At 40.6% G+C, this 27,247-nt stretch overlaps 1 protein-coding gene across 1 annotated transcript in view; it reads left to right on the top strand.

Moving 5' to 3' along the window:
• Positions 1-3,976: 3,976 nt before the first annotated feature.
• nav1b (neuron navigator 1b) overlaps positions 3,977-27,247 on the top strand; it is a 46,623-nt gene continuing 23,352 nt past the window's right edge. Inside the window, 5 exon segments of the mRNA XM_083892813.1 lie at positions 3,977-4,029; positions 4,140-4,231; positions 9,372-10,106; positions 13,390-13,492; positions 14,756-15,109. Coding sequence (XP_083748939.1) covers positions 4,001-4,029; positions 4,140-4,231; positions 9,372-10,106; positions 13,390-13,492; positions 14,756-15,109 — 1,313 coding nt within the window. The 5' untranslated portion in view covers positions 3,977-4,000.

The following is a 27,247-nucleotide window of genomic DNA, read 5'->3' as shown; positions in this document are numbered from 1 at the left end:
TGTCACAATTTGTAAAATGTTTTGTGAGTTTGTGTGCTTTCCAGTTATTTTATTGTGTTTTAGCCCTGTATATCATGTGTAAAAGCCTCATTGACCCTGTTTGGATGTAAGCTTGAGTAAACACTGCAAGGTTAATGGTTCAGTTTAATTTGGCTGTGGACAGACTGTAATGAGCTAAATGTGTGATTTTGCTAAAAATGATCAAGCACTTATTGAAGGCTTATTGAAAATCAGGTCATGATTAAATTATTTGGTGTAGTAACTGGGAGTTCTCAAGGACAGGCTGTAAATAGCAATGTAAAGTTTATGTATTTAATGTTCTGCTGAGAAGCGTGTGATAACTATACCTCTAAACTGTAGCTTCATGTGTGGTTGTAAAACTTTAGGTCTTTAGGCTGCACCAGGTTTAACGCAGTGTACGTCGTCTCTGGTTTTCAGATGTATATTAGACTTCAGAAATATGTTGGAAGACAAAACCTCAGCAAATAAAAACATGTTGAATCCACAGTGAATGAAAACATGAGATTGCTGTTCTGAGTTTTCCAAGCATTTTGCACACAATCAGGGCCACATGTTTGCACATATGCAATCAAGCATATACTGTAGAATATCTTTGGTGGGAGAAGATTCTAACCAAATCTAATCTAGCTGATTTTCTGATCTGTATCAAATTGAAGTAAATTATTTCTAATTTACATTGTTTTTAAACGTGTATGGACTGGGGTGCTTAAATACACTCTTAGAAATAAGGGTTCCTAAAGGGTCCTACTACAAGGGCTGAGGTTCTACAAGGAACCATTAGCTTCTGAAAAACTCTTTCACGAAGAAAGGGTTTTTCAAGGGTTCTTGGTAACACTAATGGTTCCAGTAAGAACCATTTTGATCCAGATAACCCTTTAAAACCGCTTTTCCTGGTTTAAAAGGGTTTTAAAAGGGTTCTTGGTGGAACCCGCCAAAAGTGTTTCAGGTGGAACCTTTATAAAAAGGTTCTACCTGGAGCCAAAAAGGGTTCTTGTATGAGGACAAGACGAAGAACCTTATATGGTTTTACTTAGCACTTTTATTTCTAAGAGTGTAGCTGTTCTCCTGTAATCGCATTACTGACCGTTAATTACTTATAAGTGATTACGAAGAAATAAATACAGCAGAGTTTGGTTATTTTATCAGACCGTCTGATGGATTGAGCTCCACTATGATGCTGATGGAAAAACTTGGCAAGAAAAGATAAATGGTTGATTCTGAACTGGGAAACACATCTTTGTAACATCTGAAAAAACCTCTGAAACTTCAAAGCCCTTAAAAAGCTGCACTCGGTGTTTGTTTCTGAACACGTGGGAGTCACTAAAGAGTCAGATAAACCAGAGAATCAGACGTTCTGTGTTGGAGAAAACTGTGAGAGCACAATGTCTGAACTGGTAGTTTGGCTTCAGACAGATTTAAGAAGAGTTGTACTTTTCTCCGTTTGTATTATGATCTGTGCACATGAATGTGTGAGTAACTTTGGTACAATGTCAAGGTGACTGTCTCTAAGCCGAGACACTGGAGGACAGTGAAAATCAGAATCTGGGACTTTGTGCTATAAATAAAAATGAGATCAGGCCTCTTGTAAAACAAGTACAACAGTCTTTAAAAAAAAAAGTGAATCATGGAGATAATAATGCACTCATTCTGTGGTAAGACCATCTGCAAGTCAAAGTTGTTGTATTATTTTGTTCTGACAGGAAATGTTTGGCATTTACCTAGCAGTGTGATCCTGTGAATGATGATGATGATGATGGTGATGATTTCCAGCTTTTGACAGCTTTGTTTGTTTCTTCCAAAGTGGTTTCATTGCATTTATGAGGCTGACTCATCCGCTGTCTTGTGAGTGCTTTATCAGACGATTTGGCTCTGTAGAGTGGAGATTCGACCAGACTAAATTGATCCTGTCTGTTTATGCTGTTGGTCTGTGTAAGAGTATACTTGGGCCCTTATTGGCTCATCAGGTTTGGAGGAGGACTGTGGCAGTTGCAGCTCCTTGTACCTTTTTGACTGTGTGCTTTCAATGTGTGATATAAAGGTTCCCTTCTCTTTACCAGTATTCATTTTCAAAACCTAGTTTTTCACTATAATATCTCATTCCATGTTGGTATACAGTGCATATAAGATTATGGTCATCTTGTGCTGTTTGTGTATGGTGGGATTAAAGGATGGAGGTGATGGTGGGGTTTGTAAATCGCTTTAATCCCCCGCCGTCACTGACTGTGTGCCCAGGACAGCCGGTGTTGGCATGGCCTGAAAGAAGCCATTCTCCTGCTCCATGTGCCAAGCGGTGTCGGTCTGTCACTGGCTTTAACAGCACGTCTCACACTGGAGGTTTTTTTGGGGGATAAAGGACCTGGAATATGTGAGGCCAACGCTGTGGCTACTGAGGTTTTTATTGATCTGTTATCAGTGCTGCTTAAATTCCAATCATAAATAGAGGATTAAATTCCTTGCTGTTGGAAAAAAAAATATCTGTCATCCTTCAACCCATAAAAATCTTTTTTTTTTCATTACCTTAGATCTCCTGCTTCACTGCCTCACCTAGGAGTGCAACCAAAGGTCACTTAAACTACATTTGACAGGAAAGTTTCACTGACTTTCCTGATCTCAGTGTTTTAGTAATTTGAACTGGTGCCTAGTCTGGTTCTCAGGCTTTAAGCTACTTTGATGTTGATGATGCATGATGGTATAATGCTCCTTCCCTCAAACTATCTTCTCCTCTTTCTTCTTTCCCCTCTCAGTCATGCTCACTTTCAGTCAGTAGGTCGTGTTGTGTAGAAATCTACTTGGTGTGAGGCAGACACCCTGGGGTGCACAGCTGTTTCACAGTACCAGGATTAAATTAAATCTTGTCATTAATCATACTGTATAAAACATGGATATACACTATACTAATAATATTAATCAACCTTTTTTGCAGAATTGTAAATCTGATTTTCATCTCATTCTCATTCCCCTCCCTTTGCCAAGTGCATAATTGAACCATGGGTGGCCTTCACATACCAGAAACACTTTTTCATATCTCCACTTTCCAACTCTCTCTGCCATTTTCCCCCATTTGCTTTATTTATGTATCCGTCATTTTTTTATACTGTATATTTACATATGTGAATATGTGTGTTTATATTTGGAGCACGAGAAATGTGAAGTTCAAACATCATATTTGATTTTCCTGCTTTTTTCCAGGAATCAGTCCAGTGACACTGGCCAACCATTAACAGTCTGAGTTCGAGTAAACATCAAAGTCACATCTCAGTGCCAAAGTGATACAGATGTCCGCTCCAGTCTTCATTTACCGCAGACGTCGATGCCTCTCTTCAAGATGGATCCGAAACAGCAAACCCGAGGCCTCCCCACTCCCACGCTGCACTTTCAGCATGTTTCCAAAAGACCTGCTGCCTTCTCTTCCTCCTCTGCATCCTCAGGCCCTGCAGAGCTACTGAGAGCTACAACTTTAAAGAACCACCTGCAACAGCGGAAGATTAGCACATATTCTCGTAGAAGCCCGGCATCGACAGAGCGACCTGATGGAACGTTCTCGGCGTACAGCAGCCCCCGAATACCAAAGAAAGAAATCCTGTGCTCTAAAGATACACTGGACCTCCAGACCAGTTCACTGACCCAGAAGGCGATAAAAGAGCTACAGTTAAGACGGAACGCCAACAAGAATTTGGCTTTTGGGAAGTATCGTCTGAGCAATGTGGATGATGCAAATGAGAACGGTGACTTTTACCGGCTTTCGGGTGATGTTCTACAAGGCCAGGGACGAGGACCTTGCCTCCTCACTAAAGGAGCAAATGGGAACGAGATATCCGGAGTGGCTCCATGTGGTCTGGGGTACATCCACAAGGAGATGATGAACATTTCCAACCTGGATGTTGGAAACACTGCACGAGAGGTGTCAAGCGACAAATCAAAGTCCTCTCATCAGAACTTGAACATGCCACGCAGAAGAAGTGAGCCAGGGAAAGTCCACATGGCTGCTGTTGCTCCCTTCAGATTCAGGTGAGGGATTATATGATACAGCCTCAGGTCTTCTGTTGTGACTGTGTTTTCATTTTACACCTCACAATTCACTCTGTGTCTTTATCTCTATGCTTTTATCTGTTTTTCAGTCGGTTTCAGGTCCATGAGGACGTGGATGGCTTTCTGGATGATCTGAGCGACTGCTCCTCTGACTCCATGGAGATCTGCTGCGACGATCTCGGTGAGTTCATGTCAATTTTCTGCTGCCGATTGCTTCATGTTGGATCGTCAAAGACGGGATATTTAAAATCAAACTAGGGCTGGACAATATGGACAAAAAAAGCATATCCTCGTACACTACCGTACACTATGGTGTGGGGTCACTGAGAAATGTCCTTATTTTTGAAGGAAAAACACTTCATTTCAATGAATACAACATTAAATTAATCATAAATACACTCTATACATTGTTAATGTGGTAAACGACTATTCTAGCTGCAAACGTACATCGGTGTATAGAGGCCCATTTCCAGCAACCATCTCTCCAGTGTTCTAATGGTACATTGGTGTTTGTTTTGTACTCCTGTTAAAAATGCTGTTTAATGCCGAGAAAAATAGGCAAACATATTCTTAAGATATTTTAGATTTAAGTAGGATTTAAAGAAATCTGTTTTCCTTGTGTTCCTGCTGGCAGTCGTGTTTTGTCAGTGCTGACAATCTGGCAATGAGGTATACAATTGTACTTCAAAAAGCCTTTATCCCTTTGTGTCCAGGTTCGGACATGTAATGTGTCTTTCTTTTTTTTCCCTATTTCTTGTCATCTTTCTAATGTTGGCTATCAAACTGAAAGAAGTGCTCACATCCCAGACAGAAAGATTGAGAACTATACTGCTGTAAACCAGTCAATGAGCAATAATTCTAAAATGGGGTGAAAGGTGAATGTGATCATCTTTGAAATGAATAAGGAGTTGGATCATAAAGTTAAATCAAGCTCAGAATAGTGCTCAGTTTTTTTCCCCCTTTCTCAAGTCTTTCTGTCAAAAACAAGTTTTGAAAATCTCAGAGAAAACCCAGTTCAAAGAGTTAAACCACTCGATGATACAAATCACGGTTATTCCCCCAGTGCAGTTGTGTTATATTGCATCCAGTAACACCCAGACTGTAACGTGGCTCAATGCCGGACTCATCAGGGTGGCAGTTGTTCTCACCACAGCGGCTGCCAGCTCACAACCACTGCTTCATACTGTTATGTACCACCTGTTATTTGCATCAGGATTTCCTGAAATAATTCACTTCTCTCTTCATGTGCATGTGGGAAAACACATATTCTTGGCACAGAGCAGTTCTCTCAAATCACACAGCACATTTACCAGCACAGTTAACCCTGTGCTACCTCCGTCACTGTTTTAATGTCTCTATTGTGTTACTGTGATTAAATACACAAAATGAATGAATAATTAATAATCATAAATAATAAGATGGGATGCGATGGTAGCACAAATGTGATGTGTAAGATGGGGCATAAGCAGTGCTTTTAGCGTTTTCTATTCATATAATGTTGGCACTGTTCACACTGGTGCTGTTAGTAAGTCACCTGCGATTTTGAATGCTTATCTGTTATGCGATAAACCGATTAAATAGATTAAAATACCAATTATTCACAGATCTAATTGAAATAAGTATGGTTTGACCAGAAAGGAGAACAATTAAGCTACACTTCAACACTTTTGTGCTTTTGTGATGCTTTCTTAATGCGAATCAAAGATGTGAAATAATTTCACATCATTCACTTGATTCTCATGAGTTGACATAATTTGAGCTGTCCAGAGAAATTCACATGTGGAGTTATTGCAAAGACCATTAAGTGTTAAGTCTTCTAAAGTCTCAAAGGGAGGCTAGTTGCTGTATAAACCTCTATAGACCAGGAGAAAAGGAAGAGGGTTTGGCAGAAAGTCAGTGAGAAGGTTTGTCTAAATATATGTGGGTCACTTGATTCAACTTTGGCGAGAAGTTGCTGGTTGTTGTAGGAGTAGAATAAAATCACTTGGCGTTGTGTGTAAAAGCACCTTTGGAAATCACTCATGGCCTCATATAAATGCACTGGGCCTTTATAAAACCCTTCTTAATTATCTTAATGAGTCTAAGGGAGGAGAGCCTCCAGCCCGCCTCCTCAGGGACCAGAGACCAGAGACTGAGTGGTCTGCAGCTGAGGGTGGACAGATGTAGGACTGAGACATGGAGTGTTTTGATGGGAGGATCGTCTTTCACCTCCTGTCTGGGAGTTTCCCTGATTCCTGCTTCATGGACCTTGGGGGCGCTTAAATTCTGTTTTTGACTGTAGCGCACATATATGTATCTTGTGAAACTGTCATTCTGCTTCAGCAACACATGAGCTAGAAAAGTATAGTCCGTTTCAGTGGCCAGTTCATTCTGTAGAAACAGTTTCAGTTCTAACCAAGTGAAATCTTAATTTAAAGTCCAATGACAGTTACTTGTGCTAGTTAGTATTGATTCAAAAGAGCCCATTGGTGATTTAAGGAAGCATTTAAACTTAAAGATAGATGGTTTTACCTTTGCTGCAGCTTTATTAAATCGAGAACAGACTCTTTCTTTGCAGATTAGGGGAACTTGGAGACACTTGTGTGCTCACTCTTCATCCTACAAGCTGCTCACATTCCAGACCCCATAATGATTCAATTAGATCCTGATTTAGAGGCTTTGAGTTGCATAAATTAGCACATAAAAGCACATCTTCTCATATGCGTTCACATACTTTTGTCTACATGTGGCTACACTGTTGCTCTCTGTGTTTTTCTGCTTGGAGCACAAGTGGAGGTCTCCCTGATGGTCCCAACAGGCATTACATCATAGCAGCTGAGCAGCTCCCCAAAATGATTTCATATGCCGTCCAGGAAAAAAATCCATAACAGACAGCTGTGTAGCTTTCCTACTATACATCTATGGTGCTTTCCTAAATCCAACTTAAGCCTCACTAAACCCTAAAAGCAAGTATTTCCCCCTCAAACAGGCCTGAAGAAGTTAGTAAGGACTGGCCAAAACGTCTTCATGTTGCTTTTAAACTAGAAATTGTCCACTCAGCCATAGGCAGACGGACGTGAGCGCGCGCACGCACGCACACACACACTCACACACACACACAAGCACATATGATTACTCGGATGACCATGTCGGAGAGCAAGAATCAGACCCAGATGTGAAAGATGCAGCTCCACCCTCGTCTCTCCTGAGAACTGGTGGTGATTTAAATTTTCAAGAAGGGAAAAAAAAAACAGTATTTGGATTAAAACGGGGACTCTCGGTCACGTCAGTATATTACGCTGTACTTTATTTATTGAAATGTGGTGCAAAGTTGAAGCCAACCTTTTTTTTTTGTCTGGATTTGCTGGATGTCTGTATTATCATATCATATCTCTAACAGTAGTGAGGGGGACCAGCAGCCTAATGTCATGAATCCGACTGTCTTTGCTGCTTCCACTGCATCACTGCTTCTCATTACTGCAGTAATGCCGACTAGATGGTCAAAGACACTAGAATTGGCCACTTTGTCTGGAGGCTAATTTGTGAACAGGAAGTTAGATCACTGTAAAGTGTGTTTAATCCTCCTGGTCTGTTTATCATGTTCACCTTCTTGGCCTGAGGTTTTAGGACATTCTAAACAGTCTTGTAGGGCTGATTTTTGTTGGTATTTAGTCACAAATCTAATTTTTTATTGGAAAATTGGGGTAAACAGAAGGGTCATGGAATCACAAGGTAGAAAAGGCGGTTGAGTGCGATGCTGCAGCCATTGTGGAGTTAGAGTGCTAACCTCAGGGGTTTGAAGCTACCAGGTCACTCATATATTAGTGGATATGCACCATTTAACATGCTCCTCTTATTCATTTGTATTGCTGAGGGAACTAGAGCAACTTTCACTTGTTAAAAACAAATACAAAACATTATTATTAGTGTATTTATCGAATGAATTTAAATTTTCATAGCGACATGAACATGCTGGCTGTATCGCAGCATTTACTGTAATGGAGGAGGTGAATGTCTCTTTGGCAGCCGGCTGTGTTTGTACAGTGCAGCTTGGTCTGGTGCAGATCGTATGCAGGTGATGAGATGGGTGGTTTCCATGGAGCAGCGCTGCATGTGAGCACTGCGGAGTCTCCTCAGTCCTCCAGAGAGACGACTCCTGTGGAAAAACTGAAAAAGATGATTATATCGGCAAAAAAGACCCTGCAAATACTTGGCTCTCCTTTTAACGCAGTTACATTTGTGACTCTGTATGTATACGTGTTTTAAACGAGACTTGAGGATATTTCCAAAGTGTGGTTTTGGGTGTTTCTTGCTCACACTGGTGCATATGTTCACTCTCTGAGTCTGCTGGAATGAAGTCACCTATTTGGCCCTACACTTTTCCCACCCTATGCTAATTTGTCTTATTTTCATGTGGTAGAACATGTGTTTAATTATTTATTTAATCAGTTCTGATTACCATCGCATTCAATACATAAACAATGACATAATCTTTGCTTATATTATCTGAAAATAACACAGCTTTCCATCTATGGGTGCTAATGTTGTTTTACCATATGGTTTATCCAGCTGTAAATCTGGAATTGATATCATAAGAAAGCTCAGACAGGATCAAGAGATAATCTGGATGCTGCAGTTGTTGCAGTGCCAGTGACAGTGCATGCTGTGGTCTATAATTACATACCAAATGTACTGTCCATTCACACTATTAACACTGTTGACTAACATCACAAATGATGCATCATGTTGAGGATATCGAACATGGAGTACAGGAGGTGAGGAAGGGGGAGGGGAAGAACAAAGGAAACAGAGGGATATGGTAAGAAAACATGGTGCCTTATGGGAGAATGGTGCCTGGTTTTAAAAAGCCACAGATGATCTTTTCTCAATCGCCCTCTTGCATTTCAAAATCTGCCGAGGCGTAGAGAAGCATCTCTAGAAAGAGGGGGAAAATGAGGGGAAGGAGGAGGCAGGGTGGAAGGGGAGTCTCAGGCGAGGGAGAGGCAGCAGAGAGCATGGGGAGGAGGGAGCATTGCTGTGACTGCCGCCGCTGTCATTCTGCTGATGCGCGGTTCAGTGGCAGGAGGGTGTGCTGAAGGGAGGAGTGCGGAAAAAACGGAGGAAAGGAGGACAGGAGGAAGGAGAGAAAGGGAGCGCCTGGCAGCTCTGCAACAGCTGCAGCTGCAGCAGCCTGACAGAAGGAAAGAGAGGAAGGAGACGGAGGGAAGAAAGAGGATTGCCTTAAAGGAAGAATATATGTGTTTTGTTGCACAAAGAGAAGGGGTTTGAATAAGGAAGCCTGATTTATCCTCGCTGATGCTTTTCTATATGGTCTCATGCAGGGGGCATACTTGGGAATAGTGTGAAAGGCAGAGGAGATTGGAAAATGGAGAGGACGGAAAATACAAAGGCATACGGGCAAGCAGATGGCAAAGGAGTTGGAATGGCTGCTAAAAGGACAAAGTCTGGACTGCCACAGAGCGCACAGCGGGGTGAACTGAAGGTTTACCGGGTGGGCAGCTCTGAAGGCAGGATACCAGTGCCATCCAGTCTTCGAAAGCAGAGATCGATGACAAACCTGGCTGTTCTGACTGATGCTGAGAAAAAGTTGCATCTTTATGAGCCCAAGTGGTGCGATGACATGGCCAAACCTGGAGCAGGACAGACCAAGATGGGCAAGCCAAAGACAACAGGAGGTGGCCTCAATGCTGGAGGGGGTTCCCCTCTCTCTCGAAACCTGTCCAAGTCTGAGCATTCCCTGTTCCAGGGAAAACCGAAGCCCTTCAGCCCTCTGGCTGCTCCTTCTGCCCCTAGCAAGCAGAGCCGCATACCCCGTGGTCCTTACGCTGAGGTGAAGCCTCTGAGTAAAGCACCTGAGGATGGCAAGTCAGATGATGAGATCCTCTCCAGCAAAGCAAAGGCCAACACTAAGAAACAAGGAGCTGGGGCAGGAGCGGAGTCCAGTTCCAAAGGCCAGATGGAGGAAGGGGGAGACAAGACCTTTCTAAAGGTGGACCCAGAGCTGGTGGTTACGGTGCTGGGTGACCTAGAACAGCTGCTGTTCAGTCAGATCTTGGGTAAGTGCAGCAACGCAGTCTTGAAGCCTGTTCCAGTGCTTTTTGCCCCCATGTGCTACAAACCAAATACCCTGCTTGTGCAATCTCAGTGCTTTAATACAGCCACGATATGACATCTGCTTGCTGCAGCAGACACACAGCTTCCTGAAACATATTTAATGCATTTGACCAAATATGTCGGGACAAATACAGGAAAATGTTGTCATTGTGCTTGCAGAGTCTGCTTTTCCTCATATTATTTAACTGAATGTTGGCTCAGCTTGGCATTTTGACAGAATACTCAATAGTTAGCTGAAAACCAGAGCTATAATAACGCTCTATTGTTCTTATTCCTCCAGGATGTCACTTAGGTGTCTGATGCTCGGCAGCATTGATTATGATGAATGTGTTTGCTTCCTTCTTTCATAACACTGCCATCGGATTGCATGAATTAAAATCCCTTAAGGTTTGGGGGCTATTAAGACCAGACTAAGCTTTTCTAAAGCCGCTCTTTGCTGCAACATGTGCTGATGCATTCAGGCTCCATCCACTGCTCGATGCATGATTGAGACATGGGGGAACAGAGTTTGCCATTTTGAATTCATTTCAGGCATACACATACATATTTAGCTTCCCCTCAGCTCCATCTAAGTGCAGCTCTGATGTACGTGTGTGCTACAGTGGAGGAAATGGCAGGAAATGTTTTTTTTTTTTTTTTTTTGTCACAGTTTAGGATGGTTTGTCAAAAGGAAAGTCTATGAGTGATCAAAATTGTACGATTGGAATTATTATTACTATTTTCTCACTATACATTCTAAACATTGACTCAAGTTTCATAATTTAAAGAACTCATGTTAGTTGGTACCATATAAAGGCTGCTAATTAAAAAAAATAAATGCTAATTGTGCTCATTCATTTTCTTAAAATTCCAATCTTAACAATCATAGTTCATGTCTGTCATACACCAACAAGCAGCATTTGATTTGCCCTTCAGTAACTTGTCGTTTCATTGCTTCAGTATCATCAGGAGTGCATGCTCCCTGTTGCATTGTAATGAACACATCTGCGGTGATTTCATTTGTTATCCATGCCTCATTAGCCTATGGTTGTCTGTCAACTCATACCAGTCATACTTGAAGCCAATCTGTACAAAATACAGGATAGAGGAAGGCCATGTATGACATGTATGAGTGTGGAACCACAATCCATTTTGTTTTTAGTTCTGCACCACACCCACATCTCCTTTTTGAGCCTAATTGCATAAAAATTGCAACAGAATGCCTTGGGCTGATTCATCTTCTCTTCCATTGGGTTTCCAAATCAACGAACAGTCATTATTTCTCAAAACAGGGACTTTATCATCCTAATGAATTATTTATCACCATTTAAGATGCTAATCCCACGTGGGCCTTTGACACTCATGAGTTAAGTGCCATCAAAATGGAAGAGGAAAATGAGAGACAATCATGGTATTGATTATTGACTTGTATTAATCAGTGGTCTTTTAAGTATGGTAATGTTGGTGATGGTGTAAGGTAATTTCAGTACTTTATTTGTAAAACATATTGCCCTTACTGAACATCTAAAGACGCTGCTTTCTACTTGAAAAAGACAGACGCAAATCATTTGCTGGTCCTGTGCTTTGTTTATGACAAATGCAACATGACAAATATGTTCCAATTTGAGAGGGGCACAGATAGCAGAACTCTTGGAAAAGCTCGTCCCTAGACAATAAGGACATGAGCAAGACATCCGCAACCATAGCAATGGCCCCTCCAGCAAAAGGTATATAGCATCATAATGGAAAATACTCTCTTTAATAGGCAAAGTAATTGTCAGCTGTGGAGACATGCAAGAGGTCACTCTCATTGTATTTTTTCGTGTTATTATGCACTAAAATGTGCCCATCGTACCAGAAACTGCAGACATCGCTAAGCAAAGTCACTAAATTAGAGTACAATCATTTTTCTAGACATTTTAAAATGGCAGTTATCGAACCTCTTTTAAATAATTTTGGATCATAGAAAGCGTTGTCAATCAGCAAATTCACACTTTCTTGATCCGTAACAATCTCGATACAGTGATGTATCAGAAAGTTTCGTTTTGATATAACTGATTCTCAGTGCTTCATTTGACATGGTTGATCACAACATACCCTGTAGATTGGATAGGTGGGTGGGACTTGGTAACTGTGAATTTGAATAAATGAAGATCACATGTGGAGTTCCTCAAGGCTCCATTCTTGGGCCACTCTTTTTTTTAAGGTATCAATGCTCCCCTTTACTTACACCATCTCTTACCATACCCATGTTGATGACACACAGTGCTACATTATACTGTCACCACATGACTACAGCCCCCTCCAAGTAAGTATATCCAACAAATAAATGGGTGGATGAGCCATAATTTCCTCCAGCTCACTGCCCCAACAATGCAAGGTTAATGATCAGTGCTCAAATTGACTCAATGACTAATGGAAGGATGTAGATTTGCCGCCTGTTCGTATGATATGTCCCTGCATGGACAAGACATTTAACCCCAAGTTTCTCCTGACAGCTTTGCCGTTGGTGTGTAAATGAGTATGCTAGATGTATGAATGTGTGAGTAAATAGGTGTGAATGAGTGGCAAGACTGTAGTGTAAAGCACCACTGGGGTGGTCATCAAGACTAAAAAAAAGTGTAAAATACAGACCATTTACTTTGCTCTACCTTTGCTCTATGTTTATACAGAGCACATCCTGTTGTGTTGTATCATTCATGGGTCTTTCCTGTTACAGGCCCGTTTCATTCTGTCCAGGGTTTCCCTCTCTGTGTTGCAGGCATCACTGCAATGCAGGGTGTCTTAGGACTATCATTTACTGCACCTAAACACAGTGAATACTGATTACACTCTTGGTTTAATGGTTTATTCCAAAAAGATGATGCCGACTGTGTAAGGCACACGTTATTTGTCCATAACGCAACCGATAAACATTGCAAAGCTGATTCCACTAACTGGAATTCACCTTGAGTAAGAATATTATTAAGTGTGTCAAATCTGGTCGCATATTTAGAGATTGTGTCCCTCCACTGATACATATTTTGTGCAAATATATTACTGTCATTCACAAAGCTTTGCAAATGGCACGTGACGTGTGTAGTACAAGGAAGGCACATTATTAAAGACATGTACTGCAGGAACGCATGCATGCGTGTGTGTCAGTCTGCGTGACCTCTCATAAAAAAACACACACACTGACACGTGCAGTAGTAAAAGAGCAGTTCTGAATGTTTCATATGTGTTTTGTGGATGGCTGCTCCACAGACCCTGACTCTCAAAGGAAACGGACCGTACAGAATGTCCTTGACCTCCGCCAGAATTTGGAGGATACCATGTCAAGTCTACGGGGTTCCCAGCTCAGTCATAGGTAAGTGCACTTAATATGCTATGTTAGAATGTTTTATTGTTTCAGATGTGAATTAGGACTGATGCGTTGGATATAAACGTGACAGAACAGTGGTATATGTAGCTCTCGGGATAAGAACGGGTTGGATGAAACCATTAGCCAAATTCTGTGTGTGATTTAACCTGAAAGCAAATGCACTCTAATGTGGATTAGCTGGTTAAATTGATGAAAACCACAGTCATGTGTAAACAGCCACTTGAAAAGTTGCCACCTGGTAAACATCTGGCTTCCATCCCGCTTAAATAGCCCGTCTCTTTTTCTTGGTCATGACCGCATTCATGGGCATTTCTCTGTTTGGCTTTCAAAGGCAAAAGGCCTAGGCACTAATTAGTCGCACACCACAACACAGTAAAACACTCGTAGAGAAAAAGGACTTTATTCAATCCTGAAACTTTCAAAGTAAAGTCCTCTATATGTTTGTAGTTACATTAATGAGCATTTATATGTCTCTATGCAACATTAACTCTAATTTTAGAGCTAATCTAATATGCTTCACATCCCTGTAGCTATTGATAACAAGAAGTTGGCATCTGTAGCAGTAGTGTAATAGAAACAAATAATAATTCTATTCAAACTGTATGGAATGATTGGCTGTCATAGAAGCATACCTATAGGTAGTGTATTCAATTTCTGTCACGAAAGCAACCCTTCTAAATATAACACACTGCACCAAGTAAAAACCCGCTGAATCAAATTGTGGACTGACAAAGAATTAGCATAATTCTTCTTACAAATCCAGGTCTCTTTTTCATCGAGAAGACTTCTTGTGATTCTAAGCAGTATACATCCAAATCATCACACTGTCACTTTCTGTTCTGGTTGGCATCACTCGACCCTCATGTGGATGAATAATCCATCAACAATGGTTTAAAATACTTCCATGGCTGTAGCCATTGCAATATTTATTTGGGTGCATGTGGTTATGCAATTGGCAGACAGAAGATGCTTCTAACTATTTGGAGACATGTCTAACCCCAACCCACGCACTGGGGAGAATTGGAAAACTATAATAACTGTTTGCAGCAACTTTTCTTAGTTGTGGACGTGCAAAGCAAAATGTCCTTGGTAGGAGAATGATATTGTGTGACTATGAGGTATCTGGTCATATGTCTCTTATGACATCTTGGTTTTCTGGGCTCATCCTTAACATTATTGCTGATATATTCAGTGGCAGAAATATGTAGAGGTCACACTAACTGACCCTCCCCTGATGTTTCTCTCCAGCTGCCTGGAAAGCAGTAATGTGGGCTATGACAGTGACGAGACCAACGCTCGTAGCATATCCAGCATGTCCAACCGTTCCTCACCTCTCTCCTGGCGCCACGGCCAATCCAGCCCCCGTCTTCAGGCAGGCGACGCTCCTTCAGCTACAGGAGGATACCAGGGGAGTAAGACCGGCTCCCAGTACACCTCCCATACGATGCCATCTCGCTCCAGCCGCCTCAGCAACACATCTCGCATTGAGCTTATTGAAGGCTTGGATGTGGATGCCATTGACCTCAAGTCTGGTTACCTAAGTGACAGCGACCTGTTAGGAAAGAGCCTGCCGGATGACGATGACGACAACCTTGCAAACGGGTAAGAGGGTATTCTGAGGGTATTGTGGTTTTGAACCTGTTGTTGCCATGATAAAATGAGTCGATTAGAGACTGCGGACAGTTGGTACTGGGTTGTCCTTTCAGTCTCTAACCATGTGACTTTGAAAAAGGTCAGTCGCAGGCTCTCACTGTAATTGCTGGACAATGTTCAGCACAACCTTTCCGTTTCATCCAATTTGGACGCACAGACCGTCAACTGCGGTGCCAAAAACCTTTATGAAGAAATACTATATTGCGCAGTCAGGGCGGTGTTTCTGCTTTGCGTTATTATGTTTTGCCATTGCCAAACCAATCAACAAGCTTTCACCTTCAGTCTCTGCAGATGCACTTCCTTTCTTTCTCTTTAACGATTTGTCAAAGTGCTTTTTACTTTGTCAGAATCTTTTGCTGACTCTTTACAGAGCAGAGAACTGATCAGTTATTTTTTTTGGGTTACACACGAAAGGCACCACCTTACCTTTTAGAATTACCGTATCTGAATGGTGCTTTATGCATCTTTAAACAGCTTTCTTTTGTTTTTATTCCTCCTGGTTTTTGTTGTCACCCTCCTCTTATTATTATCAACATTTCTCCATTTTTTTTATCCAATTCCTTCTCTCAACTTGACTTAACTAACAGTGAGAGTCAGAGTGAGAGAGGGAGACGGAATCGAGGATGGCTCTCAAGCAGCTTTATCGCAATTGCACATGCAGTGGGATTTAAGCTCAGCGTGGAGTTCTCGCCAGGCCCCTGCAAGCTGGGTCACATTCTGACTACGGAGAATATTAATGAGAAACTGAAGACATGACATGAGTGGATGAGTAGAAATTAGAACAAAAGAAAGAGTGGGGGTGTCAAATTGGTGTGGGGTTTAAATGAAGCGCTGTAATATTAGCAACTGGAGGTTTTGGATGAATTAAAAAGAGACATTCTCTTTAGTAAAAAAGGGTTTACAGCCATTTTCAGCACCTGGGAGGAGAGAGGTGAAAGCAATCAGAGAGTAGAACCCTGAGCAGGTTAGGATTAAACATGGATTATGTCATGCAGGTCCATTCCCCACAGTCCATGCCCTCAAAATCCACTTAAATCTGACATTTATTCTGTCCCTTCCCCTGTTGTATCAGCTCTGTTGGTGATTTATATTAATAAGTGCGAAGTGAACTTGGAGCCACACCCCTGCTACATAAACCACTTGTTTTTTACTGTTTTGTTGTTGTTGTTTTTTCGGATATGCCTCGTCATGTTCAGCGTGTGCCACTAATGTCAGCAGGCTCCGGATAAGTGTGACTGCAAGACACCCTGATTGTTATAACTGATCCCTGCATTAGATTACCACTTATGCCAAGAGGATTATGTGTGTGTTTTGATGCATACATGCTATGAAAATGTCCCTGTGGGTTATCTCAAGAATGATAATAGGATATTGTGACTGCCAAAATGGACTGAAATATGGAAATCCATTTATTTTCTCTCTGACCTTGAGGTTTATGCTTGTGCTTGGAAGATAAAGCTGATTTCCATGCTGGTCAGTATTTCCATGTACTATATATACAGTGGGATGTGTCCCTGATTCCCCTGCAAGACTGCTGGAATACTCTTTATCAAGATAACAACAACCTTTGTTGTACTGTACCTGACATCTGGTTTTTGAAGTTTTTTTTCAGGACTGCGTGTCCTGATTTCCTTGTAACGGCATCTTCTCAAAAAGCTTTGATACATTTGCATTTCATGTTGTACATCCCTTGTCATACACTCACATTAAAGCTCATTCAGAACCATTAGCTACCAGCTCATGAAAATAGATCAGGCTCTTCTTGCGTAACCATGGAAACCAGCTGGAAATAGACTGCAAGGCGAAATGTGGTTTGAGCTCCAGAGTACATTTTTGTGTGTATTTGAGATCTAATATAATTGACGGTATCGGAATTGTAAGAATGTTGGAAGATGCAATGCCAGTATTTTGCATACTGTCTTTAAAAGTATGGATAGGGACGAGAAAAATAATAAACTAGGCATGAGCAAAATGGAACTGCAGCACAGTACTGAGTGTCTAATGGATATTGATTGATTCACACCAGACAACACTGGCTAGCTAAAGCTGAACGTGTGCACTCTGACAGTAATCGCTGCTCCTGTGTGTCTGCCTCATCGTTAATCTGATATCACATACAGCCCCATCTTTCCATCAGAGAGCTTCACAGATTAAATAATTATGTCCAAACCAGATTATCATTAATCTGTCTGTCTGGAAATATTAACTATTCTTATGTCATCCGATGCTCTGATTGCAAATTAGTGTGTAATAATTGATTATTTTGATTAATGATTTATAATGATTATTTTCACCACTAGGTGGCATTTATTCATTGTTTTATTGTCCACATGAGGGTTGCAGGGCCGCTGGAGCCAGTCCCAGCAGACAAAGGGCGAAAGTTGGCAACCATTCACACCTACACTATACACTATAACCTTGCTCAAAGTTTTAAAAATGATGTCCAGATATCACATCTACAATATTTGACTTCACAGAATCTAAATTGAGTTACTTCATATGACCTGATTATACTGCACTTGACCCAACCTTAATTCTTTGCCTTGATTTTCTTAACATTTTAGTTATTGAACCAAACTAATAAATTGAAATTCAACCATGCCAGCTATTTCCCCATTTAAGCTGGCTAGCTGGCTAGCTTTGGTGGTGGCTAGCTAGCCAGCTTAAATGGGGCAATTGCAATTAGCAATTAGCTTAAATATAGCTACTCTTTGCAATTTTGACGACACAAAACTCTAAAACTTTAATTATCAGCAACTGCTTTGCTACTTTCTTTTATTTTTGGACGAAACCCACCCACTTTAACGATATCCATAATGTCAAATGGTACGTCTTGGCCAGCATGCCGAAAGCATGCTAAATTCACATTCGACTAAAAATATTACCTGCAGGTCAAACTTGATGTCTCTAAACGCAAAAATAATAAAATCAATCAAATCAATCAAATCAATAATTGTATCCTGTTTTAAATGGCAGTTATTAGTTTGAATGAACAAATGTGTCTTTGGACTGTGAGAAGAATATGATTACACGGAGAAAACCTGAGCGCACACAATGCAACAGTTCCAGCCAATACTTTGCTGTGTGACCCCAGAGAAAGAGCAGTGAGTCACAAATTCACAACTCATGAAGCGCTGTTTACTTGTTTATTATCTTTTATGGCTGGCCACTCTGTCCCAATAGTGCTGCAAAATGCAAACAACAGAGTTGCATTTCCATTCGTCCTACTCCTCTGGAAAAACATATCCATGGCCTTTAACTTTGTAGTTTCTCTACCAAGTCGTCACCAACTTTAAATAATGTTGTGAAGGTTGTACTTTATAACAACTTAAATAGCCAGAAATTGTAGCCTGCCGCTGAAGCTTCATGCTGATCATTATAGTGAACTAAAACGGACTCAGAATATCTGAGGAGCTGCAGAGCCGTGTGTGACCTTTCTGTGTTTCCCATGACGAGGAACAGCTTTGTTGCAAGCTTTGTAGTATGTTGCAAGAAAAGGTGTTTCTGTTTTGTGTCCCTCATGGATTAACACTGGACTAAAATGTAATACACTAAAGCAATCAAATACCTATGCCTCTAAGTATTTATCATGACAGTTGTATATTACTTGATATACATTGATATACCAACAGCGTAGTATCTATCACTTGATACGGTGTATCTCACTTGACTCGTGTGTGCTTTGAGTTTTTTGCTTCACTCATTCATGTTAGTCTTATGATAATAAATCCCGCCACTTAGTGAGAGACCAACTTTGTTTTATGCGTCAGTGGAATGTCGAGATGGCGTTTTATTTAGCTCTGACCGCGTCTGGCCACGCCAAGAATCATAACCGTTTCCTGTGGTGGCTTTCTTCACACCATGTTGGTAAAGTTCAACCATCAGTCATGTGATATCTGTCAGCAAGCTGCATTTAAAAAGCCGGTTTACGAGGAGCGATAATCACATTCAGTAGCAGCAGTCATCATAATTACAGTATTTTGTTGTTGTTTGGTTGGTTTTTCCATATCTGGCATGTCAATGAACTCTCCTGTATAGCGTTCAGTGTCATTTTATTGGTGTTCAGTCAGTTATGGTTAATGTTTTACAGGCACTCATCTGTGGTATAATGTGAGCACTGGTTCCAGTTAACTTTGCATGTCTAATACAAACGTTCATAAGGAAAATGACTTGTTTTTTCCCCTAACGTCATGTAGTGGATGGGATGAATGTGGGCCTAATGTTTGTAACAGAACAGGATGCTCATATACCAGAACACATCTGACAGATATGTGTAATATGACTATGAAAAAGGCAAATATCTTTCAGCACTTGGTTTGCCTTTAAACTCTAAAAAGGGAAGCAGCGTTAGGAGCTAACCTGTAATTAAGAGCAGATAATGAGTGCAGTGCTGACGTAAAATAGTAAATGGATGGCATTCAAATAGTGCTCGAGTAGTTTTAACAGCCACTCTAAAGCATTGACACATAATTCAAACGGTGCTTGTCAAACGGCAAACAAAGAAACCTACACACCGTCTCACTTGCATTAATAAACTCATCAGTGCAGGTAAGAGAGTGTGTGGGATTCTGTTATTTGATGTGTGAATGTCTCCATCTATAAAAAACAACAACAAAATCACAGAATGTGAGAAGTGCTGATTAACCTCAAAAATGAGCTGAAAGGAACTAAATTGCTTTGAGCTGGACTGGTATGTGTCTAATATTTGAATTTTGGTGATGCTAAAGAATTGAATATATATTTTTTACAAGATAAAACTCTCATTTGGGTTAGTATCACAGACGGAATTGGTGGTTTTATTGTTTATGTGATATTCAGCTTCGAAGTGCATTAGATCACATAACGGCACCATCTGCCGTTCGTATAGCCTCACACATGACAATGAACAAAGCACAGTTGCATTATGGCTGCTGTATACTGATTATGCATGAGAGGAAAGAAATGGTGTATATTGTCCTACTGTGGGGATTTGGACTGTATACCACCAGCTTGTGTCTTTACATGGCAACACTTTGTGTAGGCAGCAACACGAAGAATACAGAGAAACGAGGCTTGTTCCGAAGCATCACACCTCTCTGATCATGCGGCAACATGGCTCAGGATGTGCTGCCATGGCAACCGTCTTCCACTGACCCAGTGACGGGCTGCTTTGTGTGTCAGTATAGCTTTTGAAATGATGTGTGTGCGTGTATTTCTCCCTCTCTCTGTTTTCTGGTTTGTGCGAGATGGAGAAAATGAGAGCGAGACATAGTGACAGAGAGAGAGCACAGAGAGTGGCTGGTGTGAAGATGGCATGCTAACTAACCACTTAATTTGATTGTTTTGTAATTGACTCTGTTGGGGGAAGAGCAATCTGCCAATAAGGCTATTGTTTTTGTTTCCATTTGCATCTCTGTATTGCCAGGATTTTCATTAGCTGTTGTTGGGAAAAATCATTTAATTCAAGCACTTATTTTTAAACCCAAATCTGGTTTGGAATGCATCACCGTCTTCTCCGACATTACTGTACATTGTAGATGAGCCCTCTGCTTAGTTTCTTCCTCTGGCAATGTCATTTTTGAGGTCACCAGGATAAAGCTTTCCCCAAGGTAGTTAAGCGACCTCTTAAAAGCAGGTCATGTACAATAGGAATAATGTGTGTGCAGTTTTCTAAATATTGGAATACTTTACTGCTTCACTCATGGAAACTATGAGTATATTGACAAACATAATGAAACGACAGGGTTTGCTGCAGTCATGTGATGCTGGATCTGTTCCCCCGGTAGTCTGCATTTAATTCCCCTTTTCTAGTCCTTGCTTTAGTCCTTTGCTGTTGAAACCTCACACGTTTTCCCACTCATTCGAATCCATCTGCACTTTAAACGTCCTCCCTGGACTGTTCTTCCGCCAGTGCTGCTGGGATTCTTGTTTAGTGAGACCACTACATGCTATCGGTCAGTCCTTCGTGAGTCATAACTCAGCGAGAAAGTATGCGGTTCTGTTGCCTCTGATACAAACCCTCGCTTTGAAAGGTTTAATTTGGACTTGTGTAAATTTGTAAGTTGCACATGTCTTATAGAAGCAGCATCAATGATGTTATGAGTCATTATTTGGCAGACACAGAGCCCCCCCAAGGTCAGCAGCTCAAACACATCTGTTGTCACTATGGAGTTCTCACCCCCCCCCAAATAAAGATGAGTGAAAATGCTGCATTGACGTGGCCCTCGCCATCACCCACCCCCTGTAAAACAAACCCTCACATCATCAGCCACATAAATAATGGACCATTACAAATGCACCCCAGGGTGTCTGAATCATGCCTGTATCATGTCTACATGTGGTCATCGGTGTGTGCAGTTTGAACACAACCAGAGATTAATAACATAATATAATAAGTGGACTTTTCCCCCAGGTGAAGAGAACGATAAATCACAACAATGAAAGCCCTACCAATATATTCTACTTGTTAATCCAACATTCCCTGTTCATTTACTGCGTTCCTTGGAGTTGGTACAGAAATGTCAGATGCTTAAAAGTATGTATCATGCTGTGTTTTTTTCCCCAGATTAGCTCCTAATTTATCAGGTTATTTAAAATGTGGCTCCGCTTCAGCTCTGTGTTGATATGAAGCTGCATTGAAACAGTTCAGTATTTAAGTGCTGTATCAATCATGCTGATATGAATGTGTCTTAGTGGAGCTGAGATAAAAAAAAACAGGGCCCAGCACAGCCCAGAGTCATAAAGCAAGAACAGCATTATTCTAGACTACCAGGCTGTAAAATGTTTCCCGCATGAGACTGTTGGTCTGAATAAGTGCATCACTACTGTGGGCTGCATCTGTGCGGTGGAAAGTTTCCTGTCTGAGGTCGATGTCGATTGTACATTAATTTCCAGTCCAATAATCAGGCTACGACGAGTCAGATTTCCGGGAGTTTTTGTAGACCATGAAGGCATCTCAATCATATTTGTTTGGGTATGGTCATGCGCAGAACAGTGAAATGAGGTAATGGGTAGATCAGAAGGTTAAAAAAATAATGATAATAATAATTCTTCACAATTCTTGTGATGCTTGCTCTCTGGAGTAATTTCCCACACTGTAACTTAAAAAAAAAAGAATTGAGCGGAAAAACATTTTCTTTTTTCTTCCAATGGCTTCCCTTCAGGCACTTACATAGCATGTACATTGGTCATTAGACGTAGCAGGGCCAGCTTTATCTCACAGAGTCTCCTGCTGGAAATTCTATGTCATTACACCACAAAGGAATAGCAACACAGGACATAGAAATTTACTTTCATTATATTTATTAAATTGATAATTTCACCTGTTCATAATGTATTAAAAATGTTTTATGATTGATTATGAACTTTGCTATTTAGAAAATTTAATAATAATAATTATATATATGTATATAAATGTATATGTATATATATGTGCTTATATGTATATATGTGCTTATATGTATATATATGCATATATGTATATATATGCATATATGTATATATATACATATATATGTATATATGTATATATGTAATGTATGTATATATGTGCCTATATGTATACATATCTATATATGTATTTGTTTATATGTGTGTGTGTGTGTATATATATATATATATATATATATATATAATTATTATTATTGCTTTTTGTTTTAATTTTTTTTTAAATAGAAAAGTTCATAATCAATCATAAAACATATATATAATACATGTATGTTTATCTATACATATGTATATGTGTATATATATGTATATATACATATATATATATATAGTAGACAGCCAAACATGCGTACCCCCACCCCCAGTTATTATTAAAAACTATTCTACTCGTTTTCATGGTGCACACTGATGGTCCCTGAGCTTCAAATGAGCCTACCACTAATTGGTAGAAGGACATTTTTTCTTGCATGATATATTTGCCTAATTTGGTGTGACAGACTGATCTCAAGAGTCTCTCATGTCTCATCTAATTCCTATGGTAAAATGTATTGTGTATATATAAATATATACCAAATTGACATATTGTTAATCATTTAATGGTGCAGAAACATCTGAGAAAGCGCATCCACTTTGTTCAACATTAGCACCTGGCTTCAATAATGATCTTGCAGCTGAATGAGAGCGAATCCCTGCAGCCATGTTCCAGAATTGAATGAAAGGCCTCCCGTAAAGATTGTTTTTTAGCTGCATATGAATTACCCATGATTTTTAAAGGAGATTATAAAAAAAAAAAACAGACATAGACCTCATTGTTCACGTGTCAACATATTTTTGGCCTCATGCTGCGTTTGATTGTTTTTAAGGTTTTCACCCTGGCTGAGCTCTCACCGTTGAAAAACGACTCTTGTCATGAGCTTGTTAATATTTGAAAATGCCTTCTCAATACATTTTTAAATAAATGTTTAGCTTTGTATGTTGCAACACAGTTTACTGCACCGGTGGGGGAGGTAACAACAGTAAAGGTCAGATCATGAAAATGGCCTCCTGTCTGTTAACCTGAGTGAAAACATGGAGGGGTCCTCGCGGCGCTATAACTCCTCACAGATGGAGCCAAATCTCTGTTTTAACGCTTTATAAATAGTCGTTGGTGGCGATGTTAATGAATGACCTCATGGAATACACAGAGGATGTTTCTGACCTGAGACATTTGGTTATCAGCGTAGGACAGCTGGTACAACGTACAGCGCAAACATGACTTCAAGCCTTTTTTTTTCTCGCCTGTTTGGCAGCTCCGTGGGCCGGACTGAGATAAACAGGAAACACATGGAAACACTGGAACAATAAAGCATTTATTTTCAGTCACCACAAAGACATGAGCATCCAAGTTCATGTGTTGCTATGATACACGGATTATTCGAGGGGTACAGTATTTCAATGACTTCTTTTCTGGTTTGTATTCAAAACAAAGCAACATGTACGGGCGGCGATCTGAAAAGATCCTGATGTTGATCACAGCGACGATAATGAAAAATGGAGGCAGACACAACAAGCTTGTATCTTGCGAACATCTCAGACATTTTATTGGACGTATCTGATGTGCACACTGGCAGCAGAGAGGGCGACTAACTGCATTTATGTTTTAAAATGTGGTTTGATGTGGAAAAGCAAAACAATGGTTTCTCTTTGTTTGTAAAGATTGAAAATACGGAATTGAATTAGATTTCCCTCGCTTTGGAATCTTCTGTAAAATGAAACGAGCAAATCATTAATGCTGTTTGGTTAAGTATTATATGTTTGACATAAAATAATTCCAGCTGGACTCAGGCTGGGTGGATGATGGGGTGTGGGATCTCTTTGGCCCACAGAGGCTTTACCTCCTTGGTCTACAGAGCAGAGATCTGGTGAGATCATCGCCATGGATGTGTTCCACTGCTAATGAGAAGGGAAGAAGCAGGTTTTCCAAGGCGACTCATGCCTCAGTGGAGGTCCCTGTGTCATGTGTGGTTTTGTGGTTTTACTTGCAGTGATTTCAGAGCTTACCTTAAAACTGAGTTTTTCCAGCTTGGCCACAGAAGGTAATGAGTGAAGCTGGAAAACGTTTTTTATTTTTAGTGACATAAATGATGGCAATAATCTCCTTAAATGTAAAAGGATATGTTAGAAAAAAAAGCACTAATTTAATTGCTAAGATGTTTCAGATGTCGGTTCCAGATGGAACGTGACACTGTTGTCACTAAAATAACAGTTACACCATCGCCCTTCTCAAACACTAATGAACAGAAAGTGTGCAAAATGTAATAAAAGATTGACTTGATATGCCAACACTTTATTCTGAAGTTTCCCACTCAGTAGACATAGAGCTTCATGGCCATAGTTAATTCCATTTTCATATAAAGTCACATTGACAAGTCCTGTAGCTTATAGGCAATTATAAATAAATCATAAAGTGTATGACGTAGTATATACTAACTAGAACAGCATTTTCAGCATTGTTATTCTCTTAAATCAGACTTGTTTTTCCTCAGAAACACATTCCAGAATGTTAGGGGTCAGTGAAGGTTGTTTAGTAATCTACGACAGAGCTATGCACAAACTTTTCTCAACAACTCCTCCATGCTTTTTTTTTTTTTGACTCCCTGAAGCAGTAGTTTTTCATGGATCAAAGTGTTGCTCGCAGCCTTGTTGGGATGTTTACTGTACACTGTTGTCGCAGCCTCCAGTACCGATCATTGAAGTTAAGAGGCTACTTTGAAGTGGGGGATGGCTGCTTTTGCAAATACTGTTGCAAAGTGTGTGATGGACTTCTGCAAAGTGTGGGACAAACAAGTACAGTATGTGAACTATGCTCATAATGCACGTATCTGGGGAGAAAATAAGCAAATTCCGTCTTCAGCCTACATGCGATACATGGATGCTATCTCAAAGGAACAATGTAGTATTACTCTTCTATTAAAGGTGAAGTAAGTAGTTTATAGTGCCATCTAGAGGAGAGGCTGAAATTTACAACAAAGAACTGCTGCTCTGCTCACCCCCTCCCTTCCCTGAGCGCTACGGTATCCGCAGCTGGTCAAATGTCGTCCTCGTCGTCTTTCTCCGTGTCAGCAGATGAGGTTCGTGAGGCGAGGGAGAGGGCGAGCTACCGCGGCCGTAGCAGACGAAGCGGAGAGAGAGGAGGCGGGACTTCCGCTACAAGTAAAGAGAAGCTTGATTTGTTCTCTCGCGTTTGTCCTTACAGGCTCCGGTAGAAACATGGCGTCTCGCTGCTAACAGTGGCAATTTCAACCGCGGCCCGCGACCATGTTATTTTACATGACTTTTTGAAACACTACGAAAATTAAACAAAAACTATTATACAGCGACTAGACAATGCAGGAGCACATAATATGTATAAAAAAGTGGATTTTGGGTTATATAAACCCATAAATACTACACATTGTCCCTTTAAGTTGAGAGACACATTATGAAAATAAGAGAGGATATTTTAGGACAATTAGAGATTAATTGTACAGAATAATGCAGGTTACATCTATAGGAACATCTGGTTTATATATATATTGCACATTTCATTCACAAGGGCAATTCAATGTGCTTTACATACAAATTAAATGACATTTAAAATTGTTGTAGTTTGAACAAAACCCCAATTATAAGCAGGTCATCGACGGCAACATTAACCTGCTTTATCAGCCGTATCAGAGTAATCAGATTACTTGTTGATCACCATGGTTACCACAGTCACCCAGACTCCCCTCTCTCTCTCTCTCCTCCTCCTCCTCTTCTATCTGAGGTGGTGGAATAGGAGGAGGGGGAGTGGAGCATGGAGCCGCGTGTCCACGGGCTCAGTGACTGCCTCTCTCTCGCGCTCGCTGAACGGGAGAATCTCGCGGCTCGGCTCGGCTCGCGGACGGATATGAACTGAACTTTGAACTCATCGCTGCGGTGATTTGAGGACGGCGTTGTACGTTTTTAATTAAACGCTGTGACACGGTCACAGATGACGGGCCGTGTGTTGGTCAGGAAAGTGTCTTCTTCTTCTCCTCCTCCTCACTCCGCGCTGAAAGCGAGAAGAACGGTGCGTTTTACGCCAAGGTAAAGGTGATTATTACATCAGTGACTCACTGACGAGACAACTTTTCCGACATTGTTTTAATATGGTGTGTCATGGCTTTTAAAAATAATTTACTGGTGAGTGACATTAGCCGATAACTCACGCATGACTAGCAGTTTAATTCGGCTAGTGTAACTCTGGTTAAACTGTTTTTTTTGGTACGTTAATGAATAATATTATACTTAAACTATTGAAAGAGATCCGTAATCGGAGCATGTTACCACCAAGTTGAATACAACACGTTACATTTTATTGACACGCATGAGTTCAAGATTAATTCGGCAGATTTTACTGTATTTAGAATGACGTATTTTTTTTTTAATGGACTTCAGTCAGTATGTTTATAAATTGGAATTTTCTTTTCCACTGTTGCAGTAATTTCATTAAGTGGCTTAACAGTGTAATTAAAGCCGATTAATGAGTGTCAAAATATTTTAGGCTGATTCTGCTCTATTTTTAGAGCTTAATTTCTTTTAATGAGATAATGTAGCTTGAATATTAGGTCCATCAATGGACCAATTGGACGGCAGCCATGTTGCCAGGTCATAGTGGGA

Source organism: Microchirus variegatus (assembly GCF_963457635.1).
Source record: "Microchirus variegatus genome assembly, chromosome: 7".
In the NCBI taxonomy this organism is placed as follows: domain Eukaryota; kingdom Metazoa; phylum Chordata; class Actinopteri; order Pleuronectiformes; family Soleidae; genus Microchirus; species Microchirus variegatus.
This window is presented reverse-complemented; position numbering and strand designations above follow the sequence as displayed.